Raw genomic sequence first — 26281 nt, forward strand, 5'->3', positions numbered from 1 at the left:
GTTGTGGTTGTTGTGGTTGTTGTGGTTGTTGTGGTTGTTGTGGTTGTTTGAGCAGCGATCGCCATGGCAGACGCACCATTTGGACACGACGGCCAAGCTTCCATTCGCACCGTGCTTCGCGGTGGTGAGTGTGTGTTTGTGCGTGCATGTATGTGTGGTGTGCTTGTGCTTGTGCGTGTGAGTGTGCATGTGTGTGTATGTTGCGTGTATGTGGATACTGCTTCTTTGTGTTGTTTGTGTGCCATGACTTGTTTGCTGGTGGCAAGAAGACCTGTGCCTTGCTTGACCTTCAACACTACCTGGGTATACATTGTAAGGCAAGCTCATCGAGCTGCGCGGGAATGGGCCTGCGTCGTCATCGTCTCAACAGCGTCATCAAACACCGTCCACAGTGCGTATTTTCTGCACAGAGAGAGACATTTGCGTGTCTGTGTGTTGTGTGTGAATGTGTGTGTGTGTGTGAATGTGTGTGTGAATGTGTGTGTGTGTGTGTGTGGATTGTGCGTTTGAGGTAGAGAGCTGTATTCGTTTGGATGCATATGTGTGTGGCTGTGTGTTGTGTGTGTATGTCTAGGCTGTACTTGTGCGTGTGTGGATTGTGCCTGTGTGTGGATTGTGTGTGTGTGTGCACAAGTATATGAAGCAGCACCCAAGCGATAGAGCTTTCTCCCCTCATTACCTCCACCGCCACCACCGCCACCACCGCCACACTGTTTGCTGCTCTTGCGCGCCTGGACCAGGCCTCCTCAAGAGGGAGACCGTCCTCTGGATCGCAGGGGCGGCGCTCATCTGGGCCGGCCATCAATGTGCCAGAGAGTCTCCTGCAAGACATGAGAGAAAACCCAAGAGCACTGGCCCTGTAAGCATACGCTGCCATACCCCCGATCAACACACACACACTCTCTCTTCACAGGCTCCTTCTCACATCCGTTGTTCATCCTGTTACTCAGTCACACAATCACAGTCGGTCACACTCACACACGCACACACACACACACACACACGCACTCACGTAATCACACAGCCACTGAGCTGAGTCAGTGAGTCATACAGGTTCACACACACACGCACACACACACGCACACACACACGCACACACGCACACACAAACGCACACACGCACACACACTTGCTTCCTCACCTCCAGCTTGTGACCCACACTCATGAACGTACGCTCGCGCATACAGGTTTGAATCTCTGCTGCAGAACTCGCAGCGCGACCTTCACGGCAATCTCTTGCACGAGGCCGTCATCAAGTGCCTGCGAAAAGCGCAGCTCGTGCTCAACCTTCCCCTCTTTCGGCAGTGGCTCGAGTGCGTACCGCTGTGTCTGCGTGCCACCATGGTGAATGCTCACATAAGAAGGAGCTGCGCCCAAAGCGGGTTGGGGGAGGGGGAGGGTGTGTGCCGTAATGGGTCGTGAAGATGGGAGCAAGTACCTGGTTGGTGGATGGGGTCTGTCTTTAGTTGGCATGATGACGAGTGTTTCCTCCTCTTTTCGCCTCGGGCGTTGTTAAAGCCCAACTTTGAAGGTGCAACTCACGTTTCTGTTGTCACTGCCACTGCCACTGCTGCTGCTGCTGCTGCTGCTCTCTCTCTCTCTGTGTTGTATTCAGGTCACTCGACACACGCCGCAACGGAACAATATCACTGACGTGAGTTGTTGCGGTTCATGTTTGCGTATGCACGTTCATGCACGGCGAACAGTGTTGCTCATCACTTCCCTGTGGCATGTGCGTCTGCGTTATTCAGTGCGCTGCAAGGTGCGATCGACGCTGCGAAGCGGGACGAGGCACCCCGGCCACGGGACGCGCTGCGAACACCACTGCATCATCATATAGCGACATCGCACGTGGCCTCAACGGCGGCCATACCCGCAACGTCTGCTGTGTACACCCCATTCCTTCAGTCCTCAAATGCAACACACCACCACCACCACCACCAGAACCACAACCATCACCATCATCAGCACAATCTTCAGCAGCAGCACCAACACGATCAAGGGCGCCCATCTCCACTGCGCAAGATGCTGTCGCGAACAGGCGTCGTCTCCGCTGCCCCCAACAACAGCAGCAGCAGCAACAACAACAGCAACGCTGTGCTTACTGCGGCTCTCGTTCGCGCTCCACAAGCAGGTTTGTCGTCGTTGTTGTCGTCAACTCACGTTGTGTGCATGTGTGTGTGCGTGTTGTGGGTTTGTGTGTTTTTGCAGTTGTGTTGCGCGTGTGTTTGTTTTTGGCTCTGAATCTGGTGTGGTTTGGAAAATGTCTATTTGTTGTCGACTCACGACCAAGCCTGCGCCTGCCATGGCCATATGGGTTCGCAGGAGGCGTCGGAGTGTTTTCCAAGTACGACAAATTGCCACCCATCTCCTCGACACCAGCTACGGTGAATGTCGACACGCGCTCATCCGACACTACCGCTGCAGCCCCATCTCCGACCCTTGCTCGACCATCTGAGCAGCAGCAAGCCCACCACCAGCCCGAGTACCATCGACGAGAAGAGCATCAGCATCATTCACAAACGCAATTGCAATTGCAGCCGCAACAGCAACATCAGCAGCAGCAGCAGCAGCAGCAGCAGCAGCAGCAAAACCACAGTTATCGCCAACAAGAGCAGCATCAGCCATCGTTCCAAGCCAGACCGCGGTCCCCTCCTGTGTCACAGCAGCATCCCCAGAGGCTGGTGCGGAGCGCAACTGACTTGAGCGAGTGGATGCATGGCTTTGATGCCATGAACCGAGCTATGCTGGCACAGCAAGATGACAAGGGCCACATTGCATCGGCGGAGGCAGCCCGCATCATCTCAAACTTTGACCTCATTTACAGACTCCACCTGCCAAAGCGAACGGTGGTGGACCTCATTCAGCAACTGGAGACGCAGGATTTCTCGCTGCATGTGCAGGACTACTGCCGCGCCTTACTTGGGTCCTTACAGCAACAAACCTCCAAGCAGCAACACCAGCAACACCAGCAAGCGCCACCGCAGCGCTATGCATAACATGGCACCATGGAGGTATGCACTGTTTTGTACATACTCTACTACTTCCTGACCCGGTTGTTTCCATGTCAGTTGTACATTCAGCGCACGCCTGTCGTAGCTGCCACAGCACACACACACACACACACACACACACACACACACACACACACACACACACACACACACACACACACACACACACACACTGCTGGTTGCCAGCCGCTTCGCCTGCTTGACAACGAATGTGATAATTAATTGAAGATATGGCAAATTTACCGTACCGGCCAACACCACCAGCGCTCGCTTGCCGCTCGAATTCGCAACAATCCACACCAAACAACCACAACACACAACGCAGCATCTCACACACGAGCACAACAAACAAACCACAACACGCACGAACACACGAGCACAACACACATCACAACGCAACCAAGTATCCCACACCAAGCTTGTTGGCTTGGGTTGGTTTTGGTCGAGCATCGCACCGAGCATTGCACCATCGTGAGAGGCTCACCACACAGCTCGCCCACCGCCTCGCCCGCTTGGCACCACCACGGACGGGCTGATGGACGATCTGCCCGTGTTCTTTGACCAGCTGTGTGGTGTGGACCCGGGCCATCGCATCGCTGCGCATTGCCACGCACAGGGAGGTGCAGCCAAGCGCAAGTTCTCGCAAGGGCTCAGGACCCTGCGGCTTGCCCTCTCCATCGGCAAGGCATTTCGAGCAAAGCCAAACAACAAGGACACCGCCGCCTCCCCAGCAGAGCGCGCGCAGCAGATCCACCAGAAGCGGCGTGCCAGCTACGAGGTCTGGTCCTTCATCGACGCCGAGCTCGCCCTTGCTGGTGCCGGCACCAGTGACAACGGTAGCGAGTCGTTTCTACCACCGCTCTCTGTGATTCGCAGTTTCGCTGCACCCCCGGGGGTCAACGAGCAGCTTGCACCAGCCTACCTCTCTGCACTCACTGGGGAGGACGCATTTGCCGCCGAGACAGAGGCACGCCGCGACAACACCCAGCTTGCCACCTTCAACCTCTCCGACACTGAGAAGCTTCCACCGGACCAGCGCCCGTTTCTGCTCACCCTCAACGATCGCCACATCCTGATCATCCAGGGGCAGCCCAATAGCGCATACGACTGCATCACCTGCTTCTGCGAGAAGGTTGGCACCAGCCCAGCTCTCTTCGCCCTCGAACTTCCAGAGCACACGCCAGCACCCTGCGCAGCCTGCGCCTACATCTGCCACCTCTATACAAACTACGAGCGCCTACCAACCGACCAGCACCTGCCCACCAAGGCGTACCGCAAGCGCGTCTCGCGTCGCCACGCCAAGGCCAACCACGCCGGTGACGACAACGACGACAGCGATTTCGAAGACGCAGACAACGCAGCTGCTGCTGACGGAGACCAGCGCCGGCCGCACACGCAACGCCCCCGCTCCAGAGCATCGCCATCGCCGTCGCCATCGGCGTCGTCTCTCGCCGCCAACACAAGCAGCCCCAGTACCAGCAACAAGAAGTCGCGTGGAAGCGTAGCCTCAATCGCCCTTCCCGACACACCGCACGCAAGGCGCCGCTCTCGGCGGCTACAGGCGGTTCTTCAGGACCAGGCAGCCCAGCGCGGATCACCGCCACCAACACGCGGAAGGGACGACAAACAGCGTGCTCCTCGCATCTCCCTGTCGGTTGCAGCGCAACAGCAACAGCGCACAGCCCAACCCCAACCCCAGCAACAGCAACAGCAACAGCAACAGCAACAGCAGTTTGGAGCACAGAAGGCGTTCGTGCCCCAGGTGCAAGTTGATAGCCAGCCGGGCTCAGCCACCGCCAGTCGAAGGGGGTCTCAGGCCAACCAGCCCAGGCGCCGACGCTCCACTCGCACACAAGGCCAACAGCAGCAGCAGGAAGCAGAGGCGGAGGAAGGTGAGGAGAAGCGTGGGCGGCATCGACGTAGCGATTCTGGAGCAGCCGCAGCAGCTGCATCAACTGCGCATCCATCTGAGACTTTAATATCTGGCGACACCCAAGGCCACACCCCTACCACCACATCGTCGACAACAGCCTCGCCTCGTCTCTCACGCAAGCAAGCAGGTGCGCATTGTGTACGTGCGTGTGTACGTACATATGTGTGTGTACGTACGTGTGCGTGTGTGTACATGTGTTTGTGTGGCGTGCGCGTGTGCGTGTATGCGTCTACATATTTATTCCCTGCGTATCACGTCGTATTCCATCGCTTGCCTGGCTTGTGCAAGCCAGGAGTCTTGTGTGTCTGCTCAGCTTCATCTGCTGCTGCTTGCGTATTGTCGCTACCATCTCAACATGGCAGGGCATCCACTCACTGCGCCCATTGTTGCGTGGGCGGATCGAAAAACACGTGCCGAGCTCTTTCACAACACAGAGTACAGCCCAGATATGCAGACTCGAAGGTGTGCATGTAACATCAGTGATGGCATGAGTGCCTCGCCAGCCGTTCAAATGCTTGCATTGTTATTTGCCATCAATTTGTCATGTTTGTTGCTCCTGCTCTTTGAACTCTGCCTCTTCCTCGAAACGCCACGACATCACACGACACCACGACACCACACAGCACCACACATCACCACACCACACCGCTCACTGGCCACCACCACAACTGTCCCCTGTGATGTGCCTCACACACGCACACACACACACAGTGCCAGCGATATTGTGCTTCAGCAGCACTACACGCACCCAACATCTGGCCTGCCGCCAGCCGTGCGCATTTCCAAACAGCCGCAACAGCAGCAGCGTCAACAACAACAACAACAGCAGCAGCAGCAGCAGCACCATCGCCAGCGATCACCATCGCCGAGTCCGCACAAAACACAGCGGCGTGGCTCTGCGCGCTTGTCGGGTTCGCAGGGCCAGCGTCGGCGCGTGTCGCGTGTGCAGCAGCAGGACGCCTCCCGCGCAGCCAGCCCGCGCCGTAGCATGGCCCGCCCTGGTGATGGCGCGGACGGCGGCTCTTTGCTGCAGACAGATGCGCAGGCCGAGCAGCAGCGCAGTGGCAACTCGCTCACCATCGAAGACGCATTTGCCCTGCAGCCGCAGCTGTTGCACCACCACCACACGCAGCAGCCGGCACCCACCCACTTCCAGCGCAAGGCTGTGTTGCGCTTCTCCTACAAGGAGGAAATGGCAATGAACAGGGGTTGGGTTGTTGGTGACCTCAACGCATTCAACCCGCAGCGGCAAACCATGCAGGAGTGGGCAGCAGGCCTGGCCCAGGTGCGCCTGTGCCGTTCGCGCATGGGTGCAAACTACTTTGATGCGCCAGATGCCCCCGCTGACCACCAGGACGTCGAAACCCTGGGCAGCACTCGCAGACAGCAGCAACAGCAACAACAACAACGGCGGCGTCGTCGTGGACGCGCCGGCAGCAGCGGCAGCGGTGGTGGCAGTAGCAGCAACGGTGGAACCGGCACAGGCATCAGCGCGAGCATCGATGGCAAGGACGTCACCACGTCCAATGGTGGCACGGCTTACCTTCCACCACTCCGGCGAGCGCCTGTTTCGCCGCGCACCGCGCCTCAAGCAACATTGAACACGAAAGCTGACGAGGACAGCAGCGCCAGCACTGCAGACACGGACACGGCGCTCAGTACCGCCATCAGCCCGAGCCGGCCGTCCACACGTGCGCGGCAGAAGCGCGATGGCCTCCCGCGCTCGCGTGTGTGTGCGGAGGAGCGCTATCGCAGCGGGCGGTTGTTTGTGGCACTCAATGACGGCACAGGCACTGCTTACTACCCATCCGGCCGCCTTGCCATCTGCACCAGCCTGTGCGCGCATGGCACATACCTGTGGGCGTTTGACGACGCTGAGAGTGGGCAGTTGCTAGCGTCGTTGTCGCCGCTCGGCGGGGGCACGTGCTACAAGGCCGGACTCACCACCCCGTACGTGAGCACATCCGTTGACGGCGGTTGTCTGTTTGACGAAGAAGGCAGGCTGGTGAAGGAATGGAAGTGGGGCCATGCCATGACACATATCCGGCAGCTCAATCCGCACCTGACGCTGCGCATCAACTCAAAGCATGACATTAGCCTCACCCTCCGCTGCCCAGACGGCGATACCTCCACATTGCACACGCAGCAGCGGGAGGGCAGAGGCAACCGCCAGCAGCGGCTCACGCCGGCTGGGCTGCTCCCCGTCTCCGCGACAGACACGTCATCGACGACAGGCGCTGTGCCCACGGGCACCGAGGCAGACGCCGCTGGCCCCGGCTCCAAACGCGGTGGCACAGGCAGCAACGGAACCAGTGGCCCCTTCCACGGCGGCACCGCTACTGCGGGGACAGCAACAACGCCAACCATCACAACCACAGCCGACACAACCGCCGTCGACGCAAACGCTGCTCCCACCTCAGCAGGCCGAAGCAAGGGGAAGAAGCCACCTCGTGGTGGCAGCGGCCGTGGTGTCCGGGGCGGGTCGGCGGCGTCGGGGAAGGGCGTCGGGCGCAGCGGCTCAAGCCGCGCCGCATCCGCCAATCAGCGGAAGCGCGGTGCCGCAAATGGGGCGACAGGTGCTGCAGACAGTGCAGGCGACGGCAGCAGTGCCGCCCAGCGCAGTGGACGAGCATCGACAGCAACAGGTGGCGAGGTACCTACAAACGCAAGCAGTGCTGCACTAACTGTCGAGTCAGCACTCAATGCTCACGCGTCGTCCGCGTCGCGAGAGGCGCGCAGTGACGTGGAGAGTGATGGCGACAGCCACGATGGCGATGGCGCGCGCACGTCGAGCGGGGGTAGCAGCGAGCAGCATGTCAGCGCGGTTGAATTGCGCATTCAGTCCCTGCTGGCAAACCTTCGTCAGGCAGCCGTCTCCCCAGGAAACGGGCAGGGGCGGGACGGCGAGGGTGCGTCGTCGTTGGCGTCCACAACCTCCTCCAAATCGCCTGCGTCGCGTTCAAAGAAAATCAGTCGCAGTAGCGATGGAAGTAGCGCGTCGCAGGTGCTGAGTCGCATGGCCGCATCCCGTCTGCGCGTTGGGCGCGTTGGGCCCTCGCTTGGTGCCATCCCCGAACTGCAGAAGAACGAGCTGTCGCCTGACGTCACGGTTGCCCCGGCGGAGATGAGGGGCAAGCCTGCAAAAGTGAAGTCGCTCACAGTCAATGTTGGCTGCAGTCTGCCCAAAGTGTTTGCTGCGCGCACTGCACCCACCGTCAGTTCCGCAGCTCTCCAAGGTTCGCATTGCTCGTTTGTGTGTGTGTGCATGCATGTGAGTGCATGTGTGTGCATGCATGTGTGTGCATGTGTGTGCGGATGATTGAAATACAATGTGTTATGTGCATGTTGCGTGTGATTCCCACCTATGCCGCCTGATCTGTGCACGTGCGTGTGTGTTGGGGCGGGAGACAGTGGCGTGGCATGTACTCTCATCGCTTCGCTGTAACACCATCACCTGTCGCGCTTTGCAGGTCTTCGAACGAAAGCGGATGTGTTGCTGGCATACTTGAGCACGTGCGTCAATCACATCAAGTCTGCACAAGACAGAGGGGAGAAAGTGTCGCGGCAAACCATCGTCTCAGCCGTTGCGGTCAGTGTGTACACGCGTGTGTGTGCTTTGTGTTTGCGTTTGGAAAACATCATGTCTGTGTTCTACCCACGCACGGATGCGTGTGTGTGCATGTGTGCCCGCATGCATGTACACACCAAGTGTATATGCGGTGGAAGAGATGTTCCTTGCCTGGTTTTCCTGTACGCGTGCATGTGTGTGTTCTTCGGCTATCATGTGGCATTGAACACACAATGAGGTTGACTAGTGTTGAGCTGACCTACTCGCAATCACACACACACACACACACACACACACACACACACACACACACACACACACACACACACACACACACACGACGCGACGTACCACAGGGTTTATCCTAACCTGACAGCGCCGTGGAGCGCAGAACCCACCCTCATGACTTTACGGAGCCAGCGGCTTGTACCGTACCTACCGTCACTACACACACACACACACACACACACACACACACACACACACACACACACACACACACACACACACACACACAGCGCATGACGGGTGAGATGCGAGACACGACGAGTCTGGTCCATGCCATGGATCCAACAGAGGTGCGCATTGCTGCACTTCCACGCACTCTGTCCTCCACTGTGGTGGATATGTACAGCACAACTGGTCGCCCCTCTGGCCCACGGCGCTCGAAATCAACCGCTTCTTCCCTGCACTCTTCCACAAATACACGTACGACCCTCGCACCTGTGTTTGTTTGTTTGTTGTGTGTGTTTGTTTGTGTTTGTCCAAATGGCTGCCGTGTGCTTCAGCACATTGCGCGCGTCATTGCATGTGGCAAGCACGTGCGAAGCAACAACTGAAATCGTGTTTGTGCTTGCGTTTGTCTCGTTCCATCTGCGGGCACTTGCTTGACGAATTGTGTGTGCATGCCTTGATGCTGATTGCTCTCCTCTGCCATTTGACGACTACAGCACCACTGGAGCTTCGGCGAAAGCTCAACAAGTCCCGCACGGCGTCATCGTCACGCTCCTCCTTTGATCCGCAGCTCCTGAAGCGCTCGAGCTCGGTGTCTGGTGCACCTCTCTCCTCCGCTGTCGCGTGTCCAACGGCGATGGCTGTGCGCACACGCGGAAGCACCAGCGGCGCCATTTCCGCCTCTTCCGGGTGCGCACGCCATTGCATTCAAGTCTTGGCCCGCTTGTTGTGTATTCTTTACGTGTTTGTGTGTGTGTGTGTGTTTGTGTTTTGTGTGTTTAGTGTTTGTGTGTGTGTGTTTGTGTTTTGTGTGTTTTTTGTTTGCGTGTGTTTGTGTTTGTGTGTGTTTGTGCTTGTGTTTGTTCTTGTGCTTGTGCTTGTGTGCGTGTGTGTCACACGCCCCAATAATTGATTGCTTGCTCTCTTGCTTTGTGTTCGCTTATTGCACCGACCTTGTTTTCGCAGTGTGTGCAACTGCAGCAAGTCTTCAGTCCCCGACATTCCCGATGCCGTGTTTGATCAGTACCTAGCAAAGGTGGGGTGCTGCACGCGCTTGGCAAGCTTGCGAGTGCCTGCATTTGCGTGCATGAGGTGGCGATTGAGAGGATATCTGTCGCTCTCTGTGAACTGTTTGGCGTTTGGCCTTTGGCCTTTGGCGCATGGCGTTTCGGGTTGGACACACTGATACGACGCTGAACACATGTGCGCGTGTGCGAATATGTAGGTTCCCAGGACGGACGTTGTGGTTGTTGGGGTTGTTGGCCCCAACGGTGATTCTTCAGCGCGCCTTGCCTCTGTGCTGAATCAGCTCTACAGGTTGGTATTTCTGAAAGCCTGGGTTGGATGCGTGCTGACGTCAACTAGCCCCACGTGCTGCATGTTGTACGACGCATACGTACAGTATTTTGCTCCTCACACAGCCCACTTTCACGCAACTCGTGATTCCATGACACACATGCACACATGCGCACCTGCTCCTTCCCTCTCTTACTGTCCCTCTCGCACACGCACGCGCGCGCACACACACACACACACACACACGCACACACACACACACACACGCACACACGCACACACACACGCACACACACACGCACACACACACACACACACACGCACGCACGCACGCACGCAGACGAAGCGTCGGGCTCAACCGCTTTCCGTGCCAGTTCACCAAGACTGGAGTGTCGCGTTTCTTCAAATACGTCCTGTCAGGGTGCGTTCCACTACACATGGTGTAGGCATCCGGTCTGCCTTTCCACGGCTTGTCGTTTACCCCCACTAATTTCGCTGTGCAAGGCATCATACTCTTTTGTCTCATATCTTCGCCCAACCACTTCCGCGTTGCGTTGACAGGAAGAAGCAGCGTTTGCTTCAGCGCCGTCACGCTGTTACGCCAGGTCTTCTCCTCATCTACGTCGGCGGCAGGCTTGGTGCGTGCGTTCTCGTGTGCGCAGTTGTGCGCGGTTGGGGGTTGGTTCCGGGGTGGGGGGGGGGGTTGTGTGCATGGGCGCGGTTTTGTTTTGTTATCGAGAAGTGCCGATCTTTGCACTCCCAATTCATGAACATGTTTTCTCAACAACAACGACGACAACAACAACAACAACAACAACAACAACAACAACAACAACAACAACAACAACAACAACACACACACACACACTCACACTCACTCACACACTCACTCACACACTCACACACACACACACACACTCTCTCTCTCTTCAATGGAACAGTGTTTCTCAACCGAGTTATTTCTGGGCGGCCTGTCACGGATACGAGGTTGCTGGAGCAGATCCAAGTGTCGCGCTCACACGCCTCCAAGAACCAGTTCCTGCCCAAAAACTTCAACGCGCGTTCTATTTAATCTGCACCTGCTGATCCCATGCATTCGTCACACGTGCGTGTATGTGCTCTTCAAGGGAGCACCATCGTGCTCTCTCATCCTTGGCCTGGCCCCCAATTCCCCTGTGTATGCTTCTTGCTTTTCCTGCTGTTTCCCTTGCTCGGAAAGTTGTCTTGCCAATCGGCTGCTATTTATCTGTTGCTCAATGACACTGCCTGTTTACTTTTAACATCACATCAAATCGCGTGTCACATCATGTCACATCGTAAAGCGTCATTGCACGTCTTGACAGCAACCACAAATATCAGCCAACATGTTACATGTGGGTGGGTGAATTCAACAAGCTACCTAAACCCCGTCATCACGACTGATGAAGCAAAAACGACAGCACCAGCAAGCACACACACACACACACACACACACACACACACACACATGCAAATCCCAAAGGGAGGCACATCCACTTCGCTGTTCTCAGTGCTATTCAGCGTCAGAGTCCGCGCCACCCTTGGCCCGTTTCTGCGCGCTCAACCCATGCCCATCATCGCCGCCTGCAACACGTTTCTTGCTTCGTTTGTGCTTCTTCTTTCTCTTCTTCCGTTTCTTCGTGCTCGTCGTCGCTTCCTCACCGTGATCCCTTGCTTCACCAGCTGCCGCCACGGCCACCTGCCGCTCCGACACTGCGCCTTCTTCTTCCACTTCCTCGTGGTCATCCAAAATCGGCTCCCGCACTGAGTCGCTTGCATCGGGTGTCGCCACCGCAGGCATCACATCATCATCGCTGGCAAGCGGCTTGTCTTTCCTGTGCTTCTTGTTCTTCCTCTTCTTCCTTGTCTTCTTTCTTCCCTTCTCCGTCTTGCCGGATTCTGATGCCTCTGCACCATCTCCAGACCCATCGGCATCCGGGGCCACCGCCGCCTCAATCACGACATCTTCGCCAGCCTCTTGTGCCGCCTGCGCTGTGTCGTCGCTATCGCTGTCGACGAGCTTGCGGCGCTTGCTGCGGTGCTTCGCCTTGTTCTTTCTTCTCTTCTTTGACGGGGAGCCTGCACTGCCAGGTTGCTGCACGTCGACTTCGCTGTGCGCTATGCCGGCTTGGTCGGGCGAACTCTGTGCTGGTTGCGCCGCTTCAGCAACACCCACATCATCATCATTATCATCATCACCACTACCACCACCAGCACCAGCTCTAGTATTGCTGGCACCGTGTTCCTTGTCCTGCTTCTTGTGCTTTTTCTTCCTGTGCTTCTTCTTGGTGCGTGTGGGAGCTGAGGCGGAACCATCATCGCTTACACGGGCCACCGCATCGTGCCCTTCTTGGGCCAGCTCTTTGTCGCCGATTTGCTGCGGCGATGATCGCTCATGTGCAGCGGAGGCGTCGGCGGGGGCAACAGTCACGGGTGTCGGCGTGGACAGCAGAACAGAGTCAGCGTCTGATGCCTGGGCCTGGGAGGTTGACGAATGGCGCTTCTCCGCACTCCCATGAGAACTGGCAGGCACGGCCAACACTGACTGTGCACGAACTCCACTTGTGGACGCGGTGTCAGAGCCAGCTGCGCTGGCATGCTCATCATCGGTTTCCTCTTCCTCAACAATCTCGTACTCGACATCATCCTGATCTGAGGCAGCCTCAAAATCTTCATCCACCTCCACTTCTTCCACGACAACTTCCTCGTCAGAGAGGCCATCGGAATCCTGAACAGAGGCATCCCATTCTTCCTCTTCTTGGTCTTCGTCCTCGTCCACTGCTTCCTCTGCATCATAGGCCTCCCAGTCCTCTTCCATGTCCTCTTTTCCACTGTCCTCCTCCTCCTCTACATATTCTTCCTCTTCCTCTTCTCCCATTTGTTCTTCTTCTTCTTCCTCCTCCTCTTCCTCTGCATCATCTGCCTCATGATCATGGGCTTCGATGTCATCTTCGTCGCCGTCAGAGTCGCTGCTTTCGTCTCCCGCACCTTCGTTGTCGCTATCTTCGTCCTCCGAGTCACTCAGCACCAGATCATTCAGTGTCACATCCTATCAAGTCAACAACCGAGCACGGCGTGTTTGCGTGATCAGAACACGACAATTACGCAAGCGCATGCAACTGCGGCAAGCACGTGGGCATGTGGGCAACCAGGTTTGTGTCTCACCTCCAGCCGGGGTTGAATGATGGCCAGGCGCTCTTGAAACGGCAATGACTGAATTTGGATGGGCAGCCGTCCAAGCCGCCGGGACACGTGTTTCTGCACCAACGGTCAATGTAGGGTGTGTGGGAGTCGCGGACACGTTGCACGTGGTTTGTGAGGAGGAAACCCACACTGAGATCAACAGCACAGGCCATTCCATCTGGCACTGCACACATGAATTGATAATCACGCTCGCTCGCTCGCACACATGCACACATACACACATACACATTCACACATACACACATGCACATGTTCATCCACACACATGTACACGCACACATGCGCACGATTGGGGCAGACCTTGAGAAAATTAGGAGAATACTCCAACTGGAGTTTCTGCTTGACGGCAGCCCAGTCCACGTGCTCAAGGGACGAAGCACCCATCTTTTGCACGGCAGACACAACTGCGCGGTGAGTGGCACGACTCATCCGTAAATTGGTGCTCGTCGTCTTGGCTTTCTTCCTGCGCAATTTCGGTTGGGCCTTAGACGGACGCAAACAGCCCAGGTCTCGAGGCAATGGAATGCTGTCGCCGTACGTTGATGGCACCGCCACTTCCAGGTGTTTCTGCATGCAGACGAACGAATTCAAGTGCGTGTGTGTGTGCGAGGGTACATGTGCGCGTTCGTAAGCAAGAGTGTGTAGTTGTGTGTGTGTGTGAGAACACATTGTTGTTGTTGTTGTTGTTGTTGTTGTTGTTGTTGTTGTTGTTGTTGTTGTTGTTGTTGGTGGTGGTGGTGTTGTTGTTGTTGGTGGTGGTGGTGAGCATGATACAATCGGGGGCGATTGTGAAGACCTCACAACACCTCGCGTTCAAGTGATGGCATACGCGCATGCGCACTCAGTTTCAAACCTTGAGGAGGCTTGTGGGGACACATGTATGCATCTTCTCCTGGACGATGTCCCAGTTGATGTCCGAAAGGTTTGAGTAGTCGAGCTCCGCTAACACACGCAGCAGGCGCTTGTACAGGCTTGGTCGGATGAGATGAGACGCCTTCTGTGCGGAAAGCACCCCCTGAAGCATGGCCTCAAAGGTGGGGAGTTCAGAGAACGGCCTCAGCGCCTTCAAGAATCGCGCCTGTTGCCGCATGACACAACCAAGCAAGGCCAAACGCGGTTAAATCCATGACTTGCGGGCATGGTCGAAACAAACTTCATGAGCACGTGTGCAAGTGCCCAAACTCACATGTGTACATGCATCTTTGAGCTTTTGTGTGCTTGTGTGTGTGTGTGTGTGTGTGTGTGTGTGTGTGTGTGTGTGTGCATGCGTGCATGTGTCGGTGAGAAACAGACAAATACAACACAGCACCAAGGCACCTTCAAGACGGTCGGGGTGAAATCAAAGCCGACGTGTTCATGGATGTCCTCCCAGTCCACCTCCTCCAGCGACTTGTACCCGAAATCACGAATGAAGTGGGCAACGGCACGTTGTTGATCTCCACGCAGTGCGTGACTTGGCAACAGCTTCTGCAGTTGTTCTTGGAACGACAGCGACTGGTGGCCATCATTGTCACCCTGCAGAAGTTGCTTCACGTGTGCCTATGCAAAAAACCACGCCAGCAAATCCAGGAGCACAGTGCAGCGTGAGTTGATGGGCGGTGCTTCCACGCATATTTGAGAGCAGAAGGCAGCGACCCACTCAACTGCCTGGGCAATCCACAAACGCAACCAACCAATCCAAACACAGAGCGATTCACATGCGCGCGTCAGCAAAACAGGGGGCACACCTCGATTGTTTCTGGCGCTCGGAAGACGCCAGAGGCTTCTTGCACAACGCTCCAATCAACCTCGTCCACTGACGAATACCCAAGCTCTTGCAGCGAGAAAATGATGTCCGTTTTCTCCCGGCGGTGCAGGTGGGAAGACAAGGCCAGCAGCAATTTCAACTTGTCTCGAAAGGACAACGATGTCGACTCGGCAGGAAGCTCTCCAAGTTGTTCCTTGAGTGCTTCCTGTTAGACGCGAGCAGAGCCCGTGCATCAAAGGCGAGCGTGCGTTATGGCAGCGTGAGTGACACCAAAGGCACGAGTGACAGAGTGATTGTGCATGTGCGTGCATGGTGTGCGCATGTGTGTGTGCGTGGGTGCATGTGTACGTGTGTACGTTTGTGAATCTGATACGTGTACACAACACGACAAGTACACACACACACACTCACACACAAGCACACTCACACACAAGCACACAGACAACAACGAGAAGCGACAATGCACTATGACACGAACTAACTCATGGACAAAGACAAGGGGACGGGGCAGAGCGTCAGGAGAGGCTACAGCAAGTACAATGCATATCGCAAAGGAAGATCATTTCCTCGCACCTTCAGCCTGTCGGCAGGAGTTGCATGTGAGGCTGACGCTGCCTTCCAGTCCACTTGCTCAAGCGAAGTGATACCCGAACTGTAGATGACACGAGTGACTTGGGACAGAACCAAGGGGTGCACAGCCGACATAATCTTGGGCAACAGCTCGGCAAGCGGACGATCGATCAAGTTGGGAGTCAAACGCTTCACGTGCGTCATCATCAGCTTCTGAACAGAAGGAACAACATGTGGAGACATGAGATGTTGTCAACAGAGGAATGCTGGGGAGTGCTGTAGTTGCTGGAGAGGAAAGAGGAAGCGGTGCACGCTAATGCATTTGCAGCAGGTGACAGCAGCAGCAACAGCAGGCAGGCAGGCAGGCAGCAGCGCACACCTTCAGACTGCTTGGACGATGAGGCAGCTGAAGCCGAGTGACAACTTCCGCCCAGTCCACCTCGTGCAAGAATGAGCAATCCATGTCCTTGATTGTCTCCCAAACACGTTGTCTCTCCTGCGGCGTGAGTGGACGGTGCGAGTACAGCGAGTACAACGCTGCTAGCTGACCAGCAAATGACAAAACCCGCTGCTTTTGGGGCAGTGTAGCCAATTGCTGGCGAATGTAGTGCTGTACCACGGGCAAAATCGAGGGTGATGCTGGCCGTGAGTCAAACATGGGCCAGCGCACACGTTGGCGCCACACAACAAGGGCTTCAAAGAATGTCTTCCCACAAGCGCACACAAGCGCGCACAAGCGCACCCCTCCACTTCGCACAAGTAGCACACAACAGCGCACAAGCGAAGGCAGAACAGTACATACCTTGAGGAATTCAGCAGGAAAAGGCAGCTTCACGTCACGCTCAACTTGGTGCCAATCAATGTCATCCAAAGACGAGGGCGCTCGACGGCGAAGTAATCTCAATAGTTTCAGGTGTGCCCACGGCACCAATCGAGATGTGGGCAGCGACCAGCACGCCAAGCATTGAAGTTTCGTGTTGCAAGGGAGTACCTGCAACCTGAGCGGAAGTTCGCTAAACTCGGATGCAAACGACGCCTGTCAAAATGCAATGCAACAAAAGGTAAGGGGTAAAGGTAAGCCTGGAGGGAAAATAAAAGTGCACTGATTCGGGCACGGGTTGCAAGCCCACGCGAAACAAACAACAAACAGAGCAACCAACGCTGCAAAGATGGAATCCGAGCAGGAAGGCGCGAGACAAGACGAGCATTACCTTCAAGTGTTCAGGCTCAACATCCACGCCGCTTTGCTCCTTCACAGCAGTCCAGTCAATCGCTTCAAGAGACTCAGCATCCATGCCTTGCAGCACCTTGAACGCTGCCCTGCGTTGCACCTGCGTCACTGTTCGCGTGCGCTGTTCCCTCTGTGTCCCTGAGGCTACCTTCAACACTGCGAGTTGGTCTTGGAATGGCAGCAGCCGCTGCTCGGGTGGCAAGACAGCAAGCTTGCTCGCGAAATAGTCCTGCGTGCAAACAAGCACAAGTACATGCGGCGAGTGGGACCACAAGGTGCATCATAAAGATGAGCACAACGACTGCGTCCTTCCTGACGCGTAACGCACGTTTGCGCGCATGACACAGGCGCATGCAACGTGCAACGTGCAACGTCACAGCACGCAAACAAAGCAATAGGCGCAAGTTCACAGCCAAACAGTCGCTCACCCTCAGGCGTTCAGGCTCAACATCCGCGCCACTTTGCTCCTTCACAGCTTCCCAGTCCACTGCTTCCAACGACGCAGCACCAAGCTCCTCAATCGCAGCTATGCAGCGGGAACGTGTCGACGACAGCCGCAGCGTACTCGCCGCTAGCACTCTCAATCGCTCTAGCTGCTGCTCAAGTGGCTCAGACTGTGCCTCAGCCGGCAGCGCACTCAGGGCATGCGTCATTCGAGCCTGCGCCCACAACCCATCGCGCAGTGTAAACACACACACACACACACACACACACACACAAGCACGCACACACGCACACACACACACACGCACGCACGCACACACACACACACACACAAACAACAACAGCGTTGTGAGTCGTCGCGAAAGTGCAATCTCAACGCAAGTGATGCATGTCAAGCAAACAAAGCGTGCGACATCTCTCACTCTCAAACAAAACGGCGCAACGCTGCAGGCACATGATCATTGTCCCTGTAGAGCCCAAACCTTGATGTTTCTCGCAGTGGATGCGCTTGTCCCAATGCGTTGTTGCACCTCGTCCCAATCAACCTCGTCCAGCGATGACACACCCATGTCCGCAATGACCGCAAGAGCCTTCCGAAGATGCACTGGCGCTACATTTTTCACCAGTGATCGAGCCATCACCCACTGCAGCTGCTGCCTGAACGGTAGTCTGCGAGCTCTGCCTGGGAAGTACCGCAGCACAATCTTCTACAAACCGCACCAGCACACCACACACACACACACACACACAGAGCACACACGCACACACGCACAAACACACACAGAGCACACACACACACACACACACGCACAGAGCACACGCAGAGCACACGCATGCACATGTGAGCAGCGTCATAGAAACAAGTGGCATCACCATTCATACACAGAGCACACACACCCACACAGGACAAACAAACAAAAGCACATCTAGAAGACAACAGCAACAGCTCTGTCAGCACAACAACACTACCTTCAGGCGTTCAGGCTCAACATCCACGCCGCTTTGCTCCTTCACAGCAGCCCAGTCAATCGCTTCAAAGGACTCAGCATCCATGCCTTGCAGCACCTTGAACGCCGCCCAGCGCACCTGCGCCTGTGTTCGTTTCCGTCTGTGTTTCTTCGAGACAACGGTTGAGCCTGCGCGCAACACTGCGAGTTGGTCTTGAAATGGCAGCTGCTGCTGCTCGGGCGGCAAGACAGCAAGCTTGCTCGCGAAATAGTCCTGCGTGCAAACAAGCACAAGTACATGCGGCGAGTGGGACCACAAGGTGCATCATAAAGATGAGCACAACGACTGCATCCTTCCTGACGCGTAACGCACGTTTGCGCGCATGACACAAACGCATGCAACGTGCAACGTGCAACGTCACACCACACCAAACAAAGCAATAGGCGCAAGTTCACAGCCAAACAGTCGCTCACCCTCAGGCGTTCAGGCTCAACATCCGCGCCGCTTCGCTCCTTCACAGCTGCCCAGTCCACTGCTTCCAAAGACTCAACGTCCAAGCCTTTCAGAGCGCGAAGCACAATGGCCTGTCGCCGTTTGTTCAGACCGTGCCCTTTGAGAATTGCCTTCGATGTCAGCAATTCAAGTTGATCTTGAAGCGGCAGCTGTTGTTGCTCTGACGAGAGCTTGGACAGTTGCTGATCCAGAAACCTCTGTGTGAGAGCGCGTGCGTACGCGTGCGGTGTGTGTGAGTGCGGTGTAGCGTGAGAGAGAGCGCGTGCGTACGCGTGCGGTGTGTGTGAGTGCGGTGTAGCGTGTGTGAGAGCGCGTGTGTACGTGTGCGGTGTAGCGTGAGAGAGAGAGAGAGAGTGTGTGTGTGTGTGTGTGCATGCGTTTGCCGCACCCGAATGGAACCCGGTTTCGTTAGGAGTGGGTACAGCTGGCAAGGAAATGAAACAACATGTTGTCCATCATCAATCGTTCACGCGCACTTCCTGCCATGAACACGTACATGACGAACCTTAACATGACCCGTGTTTATCGTCATTTGACAGCGCTGCTGAACGGCGGACCAGTTGATGTCATCGAGCGAAGTCACGTTCATGTCGTGTAGCGCCATCATGCCAATGCACACATGCCACTCAGGTGGGCGCGCATCATCAATCGCTTGCTGCAACTGCTGCTCAAAGGACAAGGTCTGTTCCTGGGAAGAAGCTTTGCTAAGGGCTGTTTCCACAGCAATCTGCGCATCGCATATGAACAGCAAGGGGCAGGACAGGGTGAAACTGTGAACCCGGTTGGCTCGACGCCTGCACATAGACTCCCCGGCCCCCGCCCCAATACAACAACCTCATCTTGCAATGCACACCTTGAGGCTGAGACAGCTTCGCTTGGAACCACTGCGCTCTTTGATCTCATCCCAGTTCACGTCCTCCAATGACGCAACATTCATTGCTTGGACGCGCTGGCATATTGACACCACTTCTGCGGGCTGAGGTGGTCCGAGGGAGAGCGAGGTCAAGACGGCGCTGGTTGGTTGGTCCCGTTCCTCCCTGGGAATCTTGAGAAGCAAGGTTCGAAAGCGAAACTACAATACCACGCGACAGGACATGAAATGCAGGCGCGCACAGTGTGAACATGTAAAAACAGTGCTACGTTGTCAGAGCAAGGAATCCCGGCGGCTGCCACTTAACGGGACACGCATCACTCAACACAATGCAGTAGTGCACTCGCTCACTTGAGCACGCGTGTGCCGCTGCAAACAGCCCAAATACACTTCACAAACCATGGTACGGCTGTATGCATATCGCAAAACGCAACACAGCACACTACAACGCAGGCGCAAATGCACACAACTCGGACCTCAAGTAGCTCTGGAGGTGTGTTCCCGGGCAGCTGTTGTGCGATCGCATCCCAGTCAATGTCACTGATATGTTGCGTGCCCTGGTCTCGGATCACTGAAAAGATATGTCTCCAGGGCAAGGTTTGCTTCAGCATGTCTTTCACGGCTTGCAACTGCTCTGTAAACGATTGCGTGTCCGTGGAAACCAGGGACAGGTAGCGCCCCATGTGCTTCTGCACGGTCGAAGCGAAGGCAGTGGTCAGGGCAAGGATGCGGTTTGCGAGTGGCGAGAAGAGATGCACAAAATCGATGGCATTGTGTGTGTGTGTGTGAGATGACCAAACAGTGAGGTACTCTCCAGCAAGCAGTGAGGGGAGGAGGAGGTCAGGATTGAATGCACACGCACACGCACGCACACGCACGCACACGCACACACACACACGCATGCACGCACACGCACACACACGCACACACGCACACGCACACACACACGCACGCACACACGCACACACACACGCACGCACACACGCACGCACGCACGCACGCACGCACGCATTCACACACGCACGCAGGTGTGCGCATACCTTAAGGTCAGCTGGTGAGTCACCACATTTGACGTGGTCGAAGACAGCATTCCAGTCCACGTCGTCGAAGCGGGCGCAGCCCATGCCTTGAATGGCTGCAATGACGGCAAAATTGTCTCGTCGACGCAGATACCCGAGCGAACCTGGTGCTTCCCCTCCCCGCTTCTTCCGCGCTTGCACCTCCGCCATTTTGAGCTGGGCCTTTTTGCGCTCTGCCTCAAGCTGTTCCCTCAGCTGCTCCTGCTTCAGCAATTCGGGTGGCAGCGTGCCGGCCTTGCGCATCTCGCTCAGCTTCTTTCGTCTGTGCTCTTGGGCCTCTGCTGTCTTGGGCTTCTTCTTGCGGGTGACTGTCGGCCGTGCTGCCTTTGAGGGACGCTTTGCTTGGCCTTTGGCGCTGGCAGTGTCCTTCGACTGGGGTCGCTTCAACAGATATTCGATGTGATGCTTGCAATGGCTTGGGCTCTTCTTGTCGAAGTGCTGCGCGAGCAAAACCCACTTGCGCCCGTGCTTGGCATAGAGCTCCATGAGTTTTGCGTCCTCCTCCTCCGTGAACGGGGTTGTGATTTGGGTCATCCTTTGGTAACAGCTCATGAGAGAGTTTGGGTCACGTCCAAGTGAGGATGCGATTTTCGCCCATGCTTTACCGTGGGTTTGGACCAAGCGGCACAGCTGCGCTTCCTCCTCAGGGGTGAGGGGTTTATCCCGCAACAGAGGGTATTTGGGGTACGCCCTGGTGAGGTATCTGCAGATGGAGACCGCAGTGCGGCGAATGTTGTGACACACTGCTCGGCGGAGCTCTGACTTGAGCTCTTGCTGGTCACCGTAGAGTACGCTCAACGCGTCGCTGGCGCCATGCTCCTTCAGGAATCGGTTGACGTTGTTGTGCAGCGTTTCCACCTCGCTCTTCGACCAGGGGCCTTTGTTGGGTTTGATCCGCTCGAGCTCTTTCCGGTTCTCTGGCGTTGGCCTCCAGATGTGGTGGAGTATCGCCAAATCTTCCTCCTCCTGCGTTTGCATCCTCCTCGTGGGTGCACCACCAGAGAAGAGCAGGTGGTTGGTTTTTGTGTGTGTTCGAATGTGTGTGGTACACAGCGGTCGCATGTCACTACATTATATGGTGTTGTGAAGTTGTCTGTGTGTGGTGTGTGTGTGTGTGTGTGTGTGTGTGTGTGTGTGTGTGTGCGTGTGTGTGTGTGTGTGTGTGTGTGTGTGTGTGTGTGTGTGTGTGTGTGTGTGTGTGTGTGTGTGTGTGTGTGTGTGTGTGTGTGTGTGTGTGTGTGTGTGTGTTGTGGGTGTGTCACACACTTACGCACATGCACTCACACGGACTCACATTCTCTGTCTGACACCACCCGACGTTGGTTCATCCAATCATCATCACGTCAATCGACAGCGAGGCACATCAACAACAAGACAAGCAGTGGGGACGAAGAAACGAACAACATGGGTGCTTGCGACAGTTAAAATCAAGGGAGATGGCATGACACAAAGGACATGTGCCAAACACAACGTGGCGAGTCGTGCGGAGTGAATGCGCGTGTGGCACCAACAGCGCCGCATCCATGTGCACGTCTCAAAAACACGAGCGCACGCACACACACGCACGCACACGCACGCATGTATCAACAACAGCACGCTAGAGGTTGAGCATGCCCTTGACGGTGCGGACAACGTTGCTTGCGTTGGGGAAGACGAGGTCCTCCAGGTTCTTCGCATACGGCGTGGGCACATCCGCACCGGTCACGCGGTGCACTGGCGCATCGAGATGGTCAAACGCCTCGGCTGTGCAATGTGCATGTGTGTGTGTGTGTGTGAATGTGTGGGTGTGTTGTGTTGATGCGTGTGAAATGCGTGGAATGCGTGTGCGAATGTGTGTGTGTGTGTGTGTGTGTGTGTGTGTAAAAGTGCGTGGAATGCGTGTGCGAATGTGTGTGTGTGTGTGAGTGTGAACGAGGTTGCGGTGAAGCGTAGAAGGTTCAACACATGAGTTCAACACATGATTTGAACGGCACGTGACAGATCAACAGGGCAGGCGTACATTCCATGACGACGGCACAAATCTCCGAGCCAATGCCGCACTGTGGCCAGCCGCCCTCGACGGTCACCAGCCTGCAGGGTGCACACATGCCAACAAGCAGGGATACGAAACAGCGGGAGGAGTTGAGCAGGTGGCGGATGTGTGCTGCAAGGCAATCGTATCATGTCATGCAACAAACACACGAGCGCATGAGCGAAACCCGCGGGCGGTCAAGCCATCGCGACTGACCTGTTTGTCTTCTTGACGGAGTTGATGATGGTCTCCGTGTCGAGAGGACGCAGTGTACGCAGGTTCACCACCTGCATTCGGCATCAAAAGCAACCACGCAGGAAAACGAATGAGCATATGGGAGGGGGGCGTACACACACACACACACAGGAGAGAGACAGGCAGACAGAGACAGAGACAGAGACAGACAGACAGAGACAGAGACAGCCAAAGAGAGACACACAGAGAGTGTGTATGCGCGCGCGCGCGCGTGTGTGTGTGTGTGTGTCTCTTCGAGTGCGCCAAACAACAAAGGCTAGAAGCAAAACCGCTTGCTTGTCAAAACAAAATGGTTCACGCCACAAGCACGATACAAACGCAAGCGGTCGGCGTACCTCACAGCTGATGCCCTCGTTCTCAAGCTCCTTTGCGGCCTCGACAGCAAAGCCGACAGCAATCGAGTGCGCAACAAGCGTCACATCCGTGCCTGGTGCACATGCAGCATGCACGGGAAATGTAGAGAGGCAATCGCATGCAATGAATGGGCGCCCGTGCACAGGCACAAAGTGATATCAGCACGAAGCAGCGCGGACCACGAATTACATGAATCAGAGACGGCACATGCACAGTGAGCCACTCAGAGAGTGTTTGCAAATGCATACATCAATAGAGCATCAGCCACGCGCAGCAAACGCACAGATGCACAGACGCACAGGCGCACAGACGCACAGACGAGCTGATGGCACGCACCTTCGCGCTCAATCTTTGCCTTGCCAATGGGGAGAATAAAGTCCTCAGCAAGAGCCTCGTCAGACATCTCAAACTCCTGGCCGTACATGAGCTCGTTCTCAAGGCACACGACGGGGTTCGGGTCTGCGATGGCGGCCTTCAGCAGGCCCTTGCAGTCCTCAGAGGACCAGGGCGCAACAACCTGCATGGTGATTGCATGCAAGCACGCATCCACGTCAACAAAGAGCACAAGGCGCACAACGCTGTAGTAGCAAGCAGCCGCACATATATGCACACTCACATGCACGCACACGCAAAGGCAAACGCGCACGCGCACACGTTCCTCTGTCACTCTGTCTTTTTCACACACCTAACTTGAGAAACAAGCCAATGCATACGTATTTACACAAAAGCACACACACACTCTCACACACACACACACTCTCTCTCTTCCTTACAGCTTGATGTCACTTGCCTTGAGACCGGGGCAGGAGGAGTACCAGGCAGCAAAGCACTGCGAGTGCTGGGCAGCAACGCCTGTGGACATGCCATTGGGCCCGCGGAACACGATGGGGCACTTCATCTATTGGCGGCAGAGTAACGGTGTGTTGCGTGGGCATGGCATGTCAGCGGAAAAAAAAACCTTGCAAGCGAAGCGGGCGATTCTAAGCAGGCCATTCTCTTCCACAACAAGCGCATGCGTTTATGCTTGTGCATGTGTCTGTCTGCTTGTCTGCGTGCGTGGTCCGTGGTCATGTGCATGTCTGTGCGGGTTGTACAACCACACTCCACGCAAACCATCAAGTTTGGATGCATGCATGCATGTGCACATCAATACAGTCAGTAGGAAGGCAGAACTACTCACGATGCCGGAGGACATGTAGTGGGCCTTGGCAGCAGAGTTGACAATCTACATCATGGCGTAGAAGGTGAATCCCAAAACCAGTGACGTGAGGGTACAAGTGCCAAGTGGTATGGATGATGCAGGAGAATCAAGATGTAACGGATACAAGTGACATATAACCAAAACAGGGCGAGAGAGCGCCTGTGTGTCGTGGTGCGTGTGTGTGTGTGTCGTGGTGCGTGCGTGTGTGTGTGTGTGTGTCGTGGTGTGTGTGTCGTGGTGCGTGTGTGTGTGTCGTGGTGCGTGCGTGTGTGTGTGTGTGTGTGTGTGTGTGTGTGTGTGTGTGTGTGTGTGTGTGTGTGTGTGTGTGTGTGTGTGTGTGTATCGTGGTGTGTGTGCGTGTGTGTGTGTGTGTGTGTGTGTGTGGATTCAAATGCGCATCTTTGCACGTGTGCACTGAAGTGTACGTGGACCTTACGTGGTCAATGGCCTGCATGGCAAAGTTGAACGTCATAAACTCGCAGACGGGGCGCAGGCCGCCGAGGCCAGCACCAACAGCAAGGCCGCCAAAGCCCATCTCAGTGATGGGCGTGTCAATGACGCGCTGCAAAGCAAGAAAGCCCAAGGTGTTGGAGCATTGGTACGTCAGTGGCGCTCATCAAAAAGGTCGAGAGAAACAAGCGACAAGGCCCATACAAGAGATCGGGCGACTCCACAAAGAACGCATCTGTCCATGCATTGCTTGACATGATTGCATGACAAGGAAACGAAAACAGGAGGACGCATGGAAAACATATGCGTGCATCAGAAGGCCGTGTATGTCTCTGTCAATGACAGATACGTCAAACAAACCATGGGGGTGTGGGACCTTGCGGAATGCTTACCTTTTCGCCGTACTTCTCGAGGAGACCCCGAGTGACCTTGTATGCGCCATGGTATTGGCCGACCTCCTCGCCCATGACGATGACCTTGTCGTCCTTCTTCATCATCTCGTCCATGGCTGCATTGAGCGCATCGCGCACGGCAACCTGTGCAACACGGGAGAGGCAGCGGGTTTTTTTGATTTTCAGAGAGCAGGTGTGAGCATGCGCATGCTTGCATGCTTGAGTGGGTCAGCGCGTTGACGCCAGTGCATGCGCGTTGACAGGCAGACATGCAACCGTCGACGTCGCTAGACGTCGCCACACACGAAGCATGGGAGCAATGATGAACACGGCAATCACACCGCAGCCGCAGTAGCACTAGTCACAACGAAAACACCGGCATGCGCTTGAACACCCATACCGTCTGTGCAAGGGCGGGGCGGGCTGTGGCAAAGGTGCGCGCCGAGGTAAGGGCACGGGCAGCACGGCCCGACACAAGAGCGCTGGCAACCATCGTGGTGGTGTTGTGGTTGGTCGGTGTGGTTGGTCGGTGTGAGAGCGTGTGCAGGTGGTGGTTGCAGCGGAGTTTCAGTGCGAACGAAATTTTCTGGGAATCATTCACCAAACGCCCAACCCATGTCATGCGACTTGTGTTGTCCTTGTTTTCCTTGCTCTTGCTTGCTTGCTTGCTTGTTGCTTGTTTGCTCAAATCATCACACGTCTTCACATCAGCCTCTCTGTTTGTGAACA

General features: G+C 55.9%; 4 protein-coding genes across 4 annotated transcripts; 2 read left to right on the forward strand and 2 right to left on the reverse strand.

The window, feature by feature from the left end:
* The first annotated feature begins 15 nt into the window (after positions 1-15).
* Positions 16-3118, forward strand: PTSG_02321 (uncharacterized protein). The gene is made up of 7 exons (XM_004996753.1): positions 16-124; positions 318-391; positions 741-859; positions 1188-1313; positions 1616-1654; positions 1752-2134; positions 2326-3118. Exons 1-7 carry the CDS (start codon positions 64-66, stop codon positions 2997-2999), a joined length of 1476 nt encoding a protein of 491 aa, XP_004996810.1. The 5' UTR covers positions 16-63; the 3' UTR covers positions 3000-3118.
* A 203-nt stretch (positions 3119-3321) lies between these two features.
* Positions 3322-11615, forward strand: PTSG_02322 (uncharacterized protein). Its single transcript, XM_004996754.1, has 11 exons — positions 3322-5074; positions 5310-5409; positions 5659-8183; positions 8418-8536; positions 9034-9223; positions 9466-9658; positions 9935-10004; positions 10194-10285; positions 10605-10685; positions 10826-10902; positions 11206-11615. Exons 1-11 carry the CDS (start codon positions 3550-3552, stop codon positions 11334-11336), a joined length of 5103 nt encoding a protein of 1700 aa, XP_004996811.1. The 5' UTR covers positions 3322-3549; the 3' UTR covers positions 11337-11615.
* Positions 11497-21987, reverse strand: PTSG_11868 (uncharacterized protein). Its single transcript, XM_004996755.1, has 18 exons — positions 20851-21987; positions 20287-20499; positions 19793-20011; positions 19445-19666; positions 18900-19136; positions 18448-18699; positions 17961-18185; positions 17463-17693; positions 17015-17263; positions 16606-16839; positions 16183-16413; positions 15807-16016; positions 15214-15438; positions 14804-15025; positions 14340-14564; positions 13787-14053; positions 13448-13540; positions 11497-13331 (listed from the first exon to the last, which is right to left on the reverse strand). Exons 1-18 carry the CDS (start codon positions 21949-21951, stop codon positions 11796-11798), a joined length of 6192 nt encoding a protein of 2063 aa, XP_004996812.1. The 5' UTR covers positions 21952-21987; the 3' UTR covers positions 11497-11795.
* Positions 21988-22201: 214 nt separating this feature from the next.
* On the reverse strand, positions 22202-26170 carry PTSG_02325 (pyruvate dehydrogenase beta). Its single transcript, XM_004996756.1, has 10 exons — positions 25953-26170; positions 25553-25696; positions 25147-25272; positions 24690-24734; positions 24300-24407; positions 23846-24026; positions 23491-23582; positions 23117-23187; positions 22889-22959; positions 22202-22632 (listed from the first exon to the last, which is right to left on the reverse strand). Exons 1-10 carry the CDS (start codon positions 26043-26045, stop codon positions 22487-22489), a joined length of 1077 nt encoding a protein of 358 aa, XP_004996813.1. The 5' UTR covers positions 26046-26170; the 3' UTR covers positions 22202-22486.
* Positions 26171-26281: the final 111 nt, after the last annotated feature.

Source organism: Salpingoeca rosetta (genome assembly GCF_000188695.1).
Source record: "Salpingoeca rosetta unplaced genomic scaffold supercont1.5, whole genome shotgun sequence".
In the NCBI taxonomy this organism is placed as follows: domain Eukaryota; class Choanoflagellata; order Craspedida; family Salpingoecidae; genus Salpingoeca; species Salpingoeca rosetta.

Coding starts and splice junctions, on each gene's coding strand:
- PTSG_02321 (XM_004996753.1), top strand. CDS start 64: ATGGCAGACGCACCATTTGGACACGACGGCCAAGCTTCCATTCGCACC. Junction 860..1,187: donor AACCCAAGAGCACTGGCCCT/GTAAGCATACGC, acceptor TCGCGCATACAG/GTTTGAATCTCTGCTGCAGA. Junction 2,135..2,325: donor CGTTCGCGCTCCACAAGCAG/GTTTGTCGTCGT, acceptor ATGGGTTCGCAG/GAGGCGTCGGAGTGTTTTCC.
- PTSG_02322 (XM_004996754.1), top strand. CDS start 3,550: ATGGACGATCTGCCCGTGTTCTTTGACCAGCTGTGTGGTGTGGACCCG. Junction 5,075..5,309: donor TCTCTCACGCAAGCAAGCAG/GTGCGCATTGTG, acceptor TCAACATGGCAG/GGCATCCACTCACTGCGCCC. Junction 5,410..5,658: donor CCAGATATGCAGACTCGAAG/GTGTGCATGTAA, acceptor ACACACACACAG/TGCCAGCGATATTGTGCTTC.
- PTSG_11868 (XM_004996755.1), bottom strand. CDS start 21,951: ATGCGACCGCTGTGTACCACACACATTCGAACACACACAAAAACCAAC. Junction 17,694..17,960: donor CCACTGCGAGAAACATCAAG/GTTTGGGCTCTA, acceptor TTGTGGGCGCAG/GCTCGAATGACGCATGCCCT. Junction 16,840..17,014: donor TTGAGCCTGAACACTTGAAG/GTAATGCTCGTC, acceptor GCATTTTGACAG/GCGTCGTTTGCATCCGAGTT.
- PTSG_02325 (XM_004996756.1), bottom strand. CDS start 26,045: ATGGTTGCCAGCGCTCTTGTGTCGGGCCGTGCTGCCCGTGCCCTTACC. Junction 24,408..24,689: donor ACTACATGTCCTCCGGCATC/GTGAGTAGTTCT, acceptor TGCCGCCAATAG/ATGAAGTGCCCCATCGTGTT. Junction 24,027..24,299: donor CCTCCTGCCCCGGTCTCAAG/GCAAGTGACATC, acceptor ATCACCATGCAG/GTTGTTGCGCCCTGGTCCTC.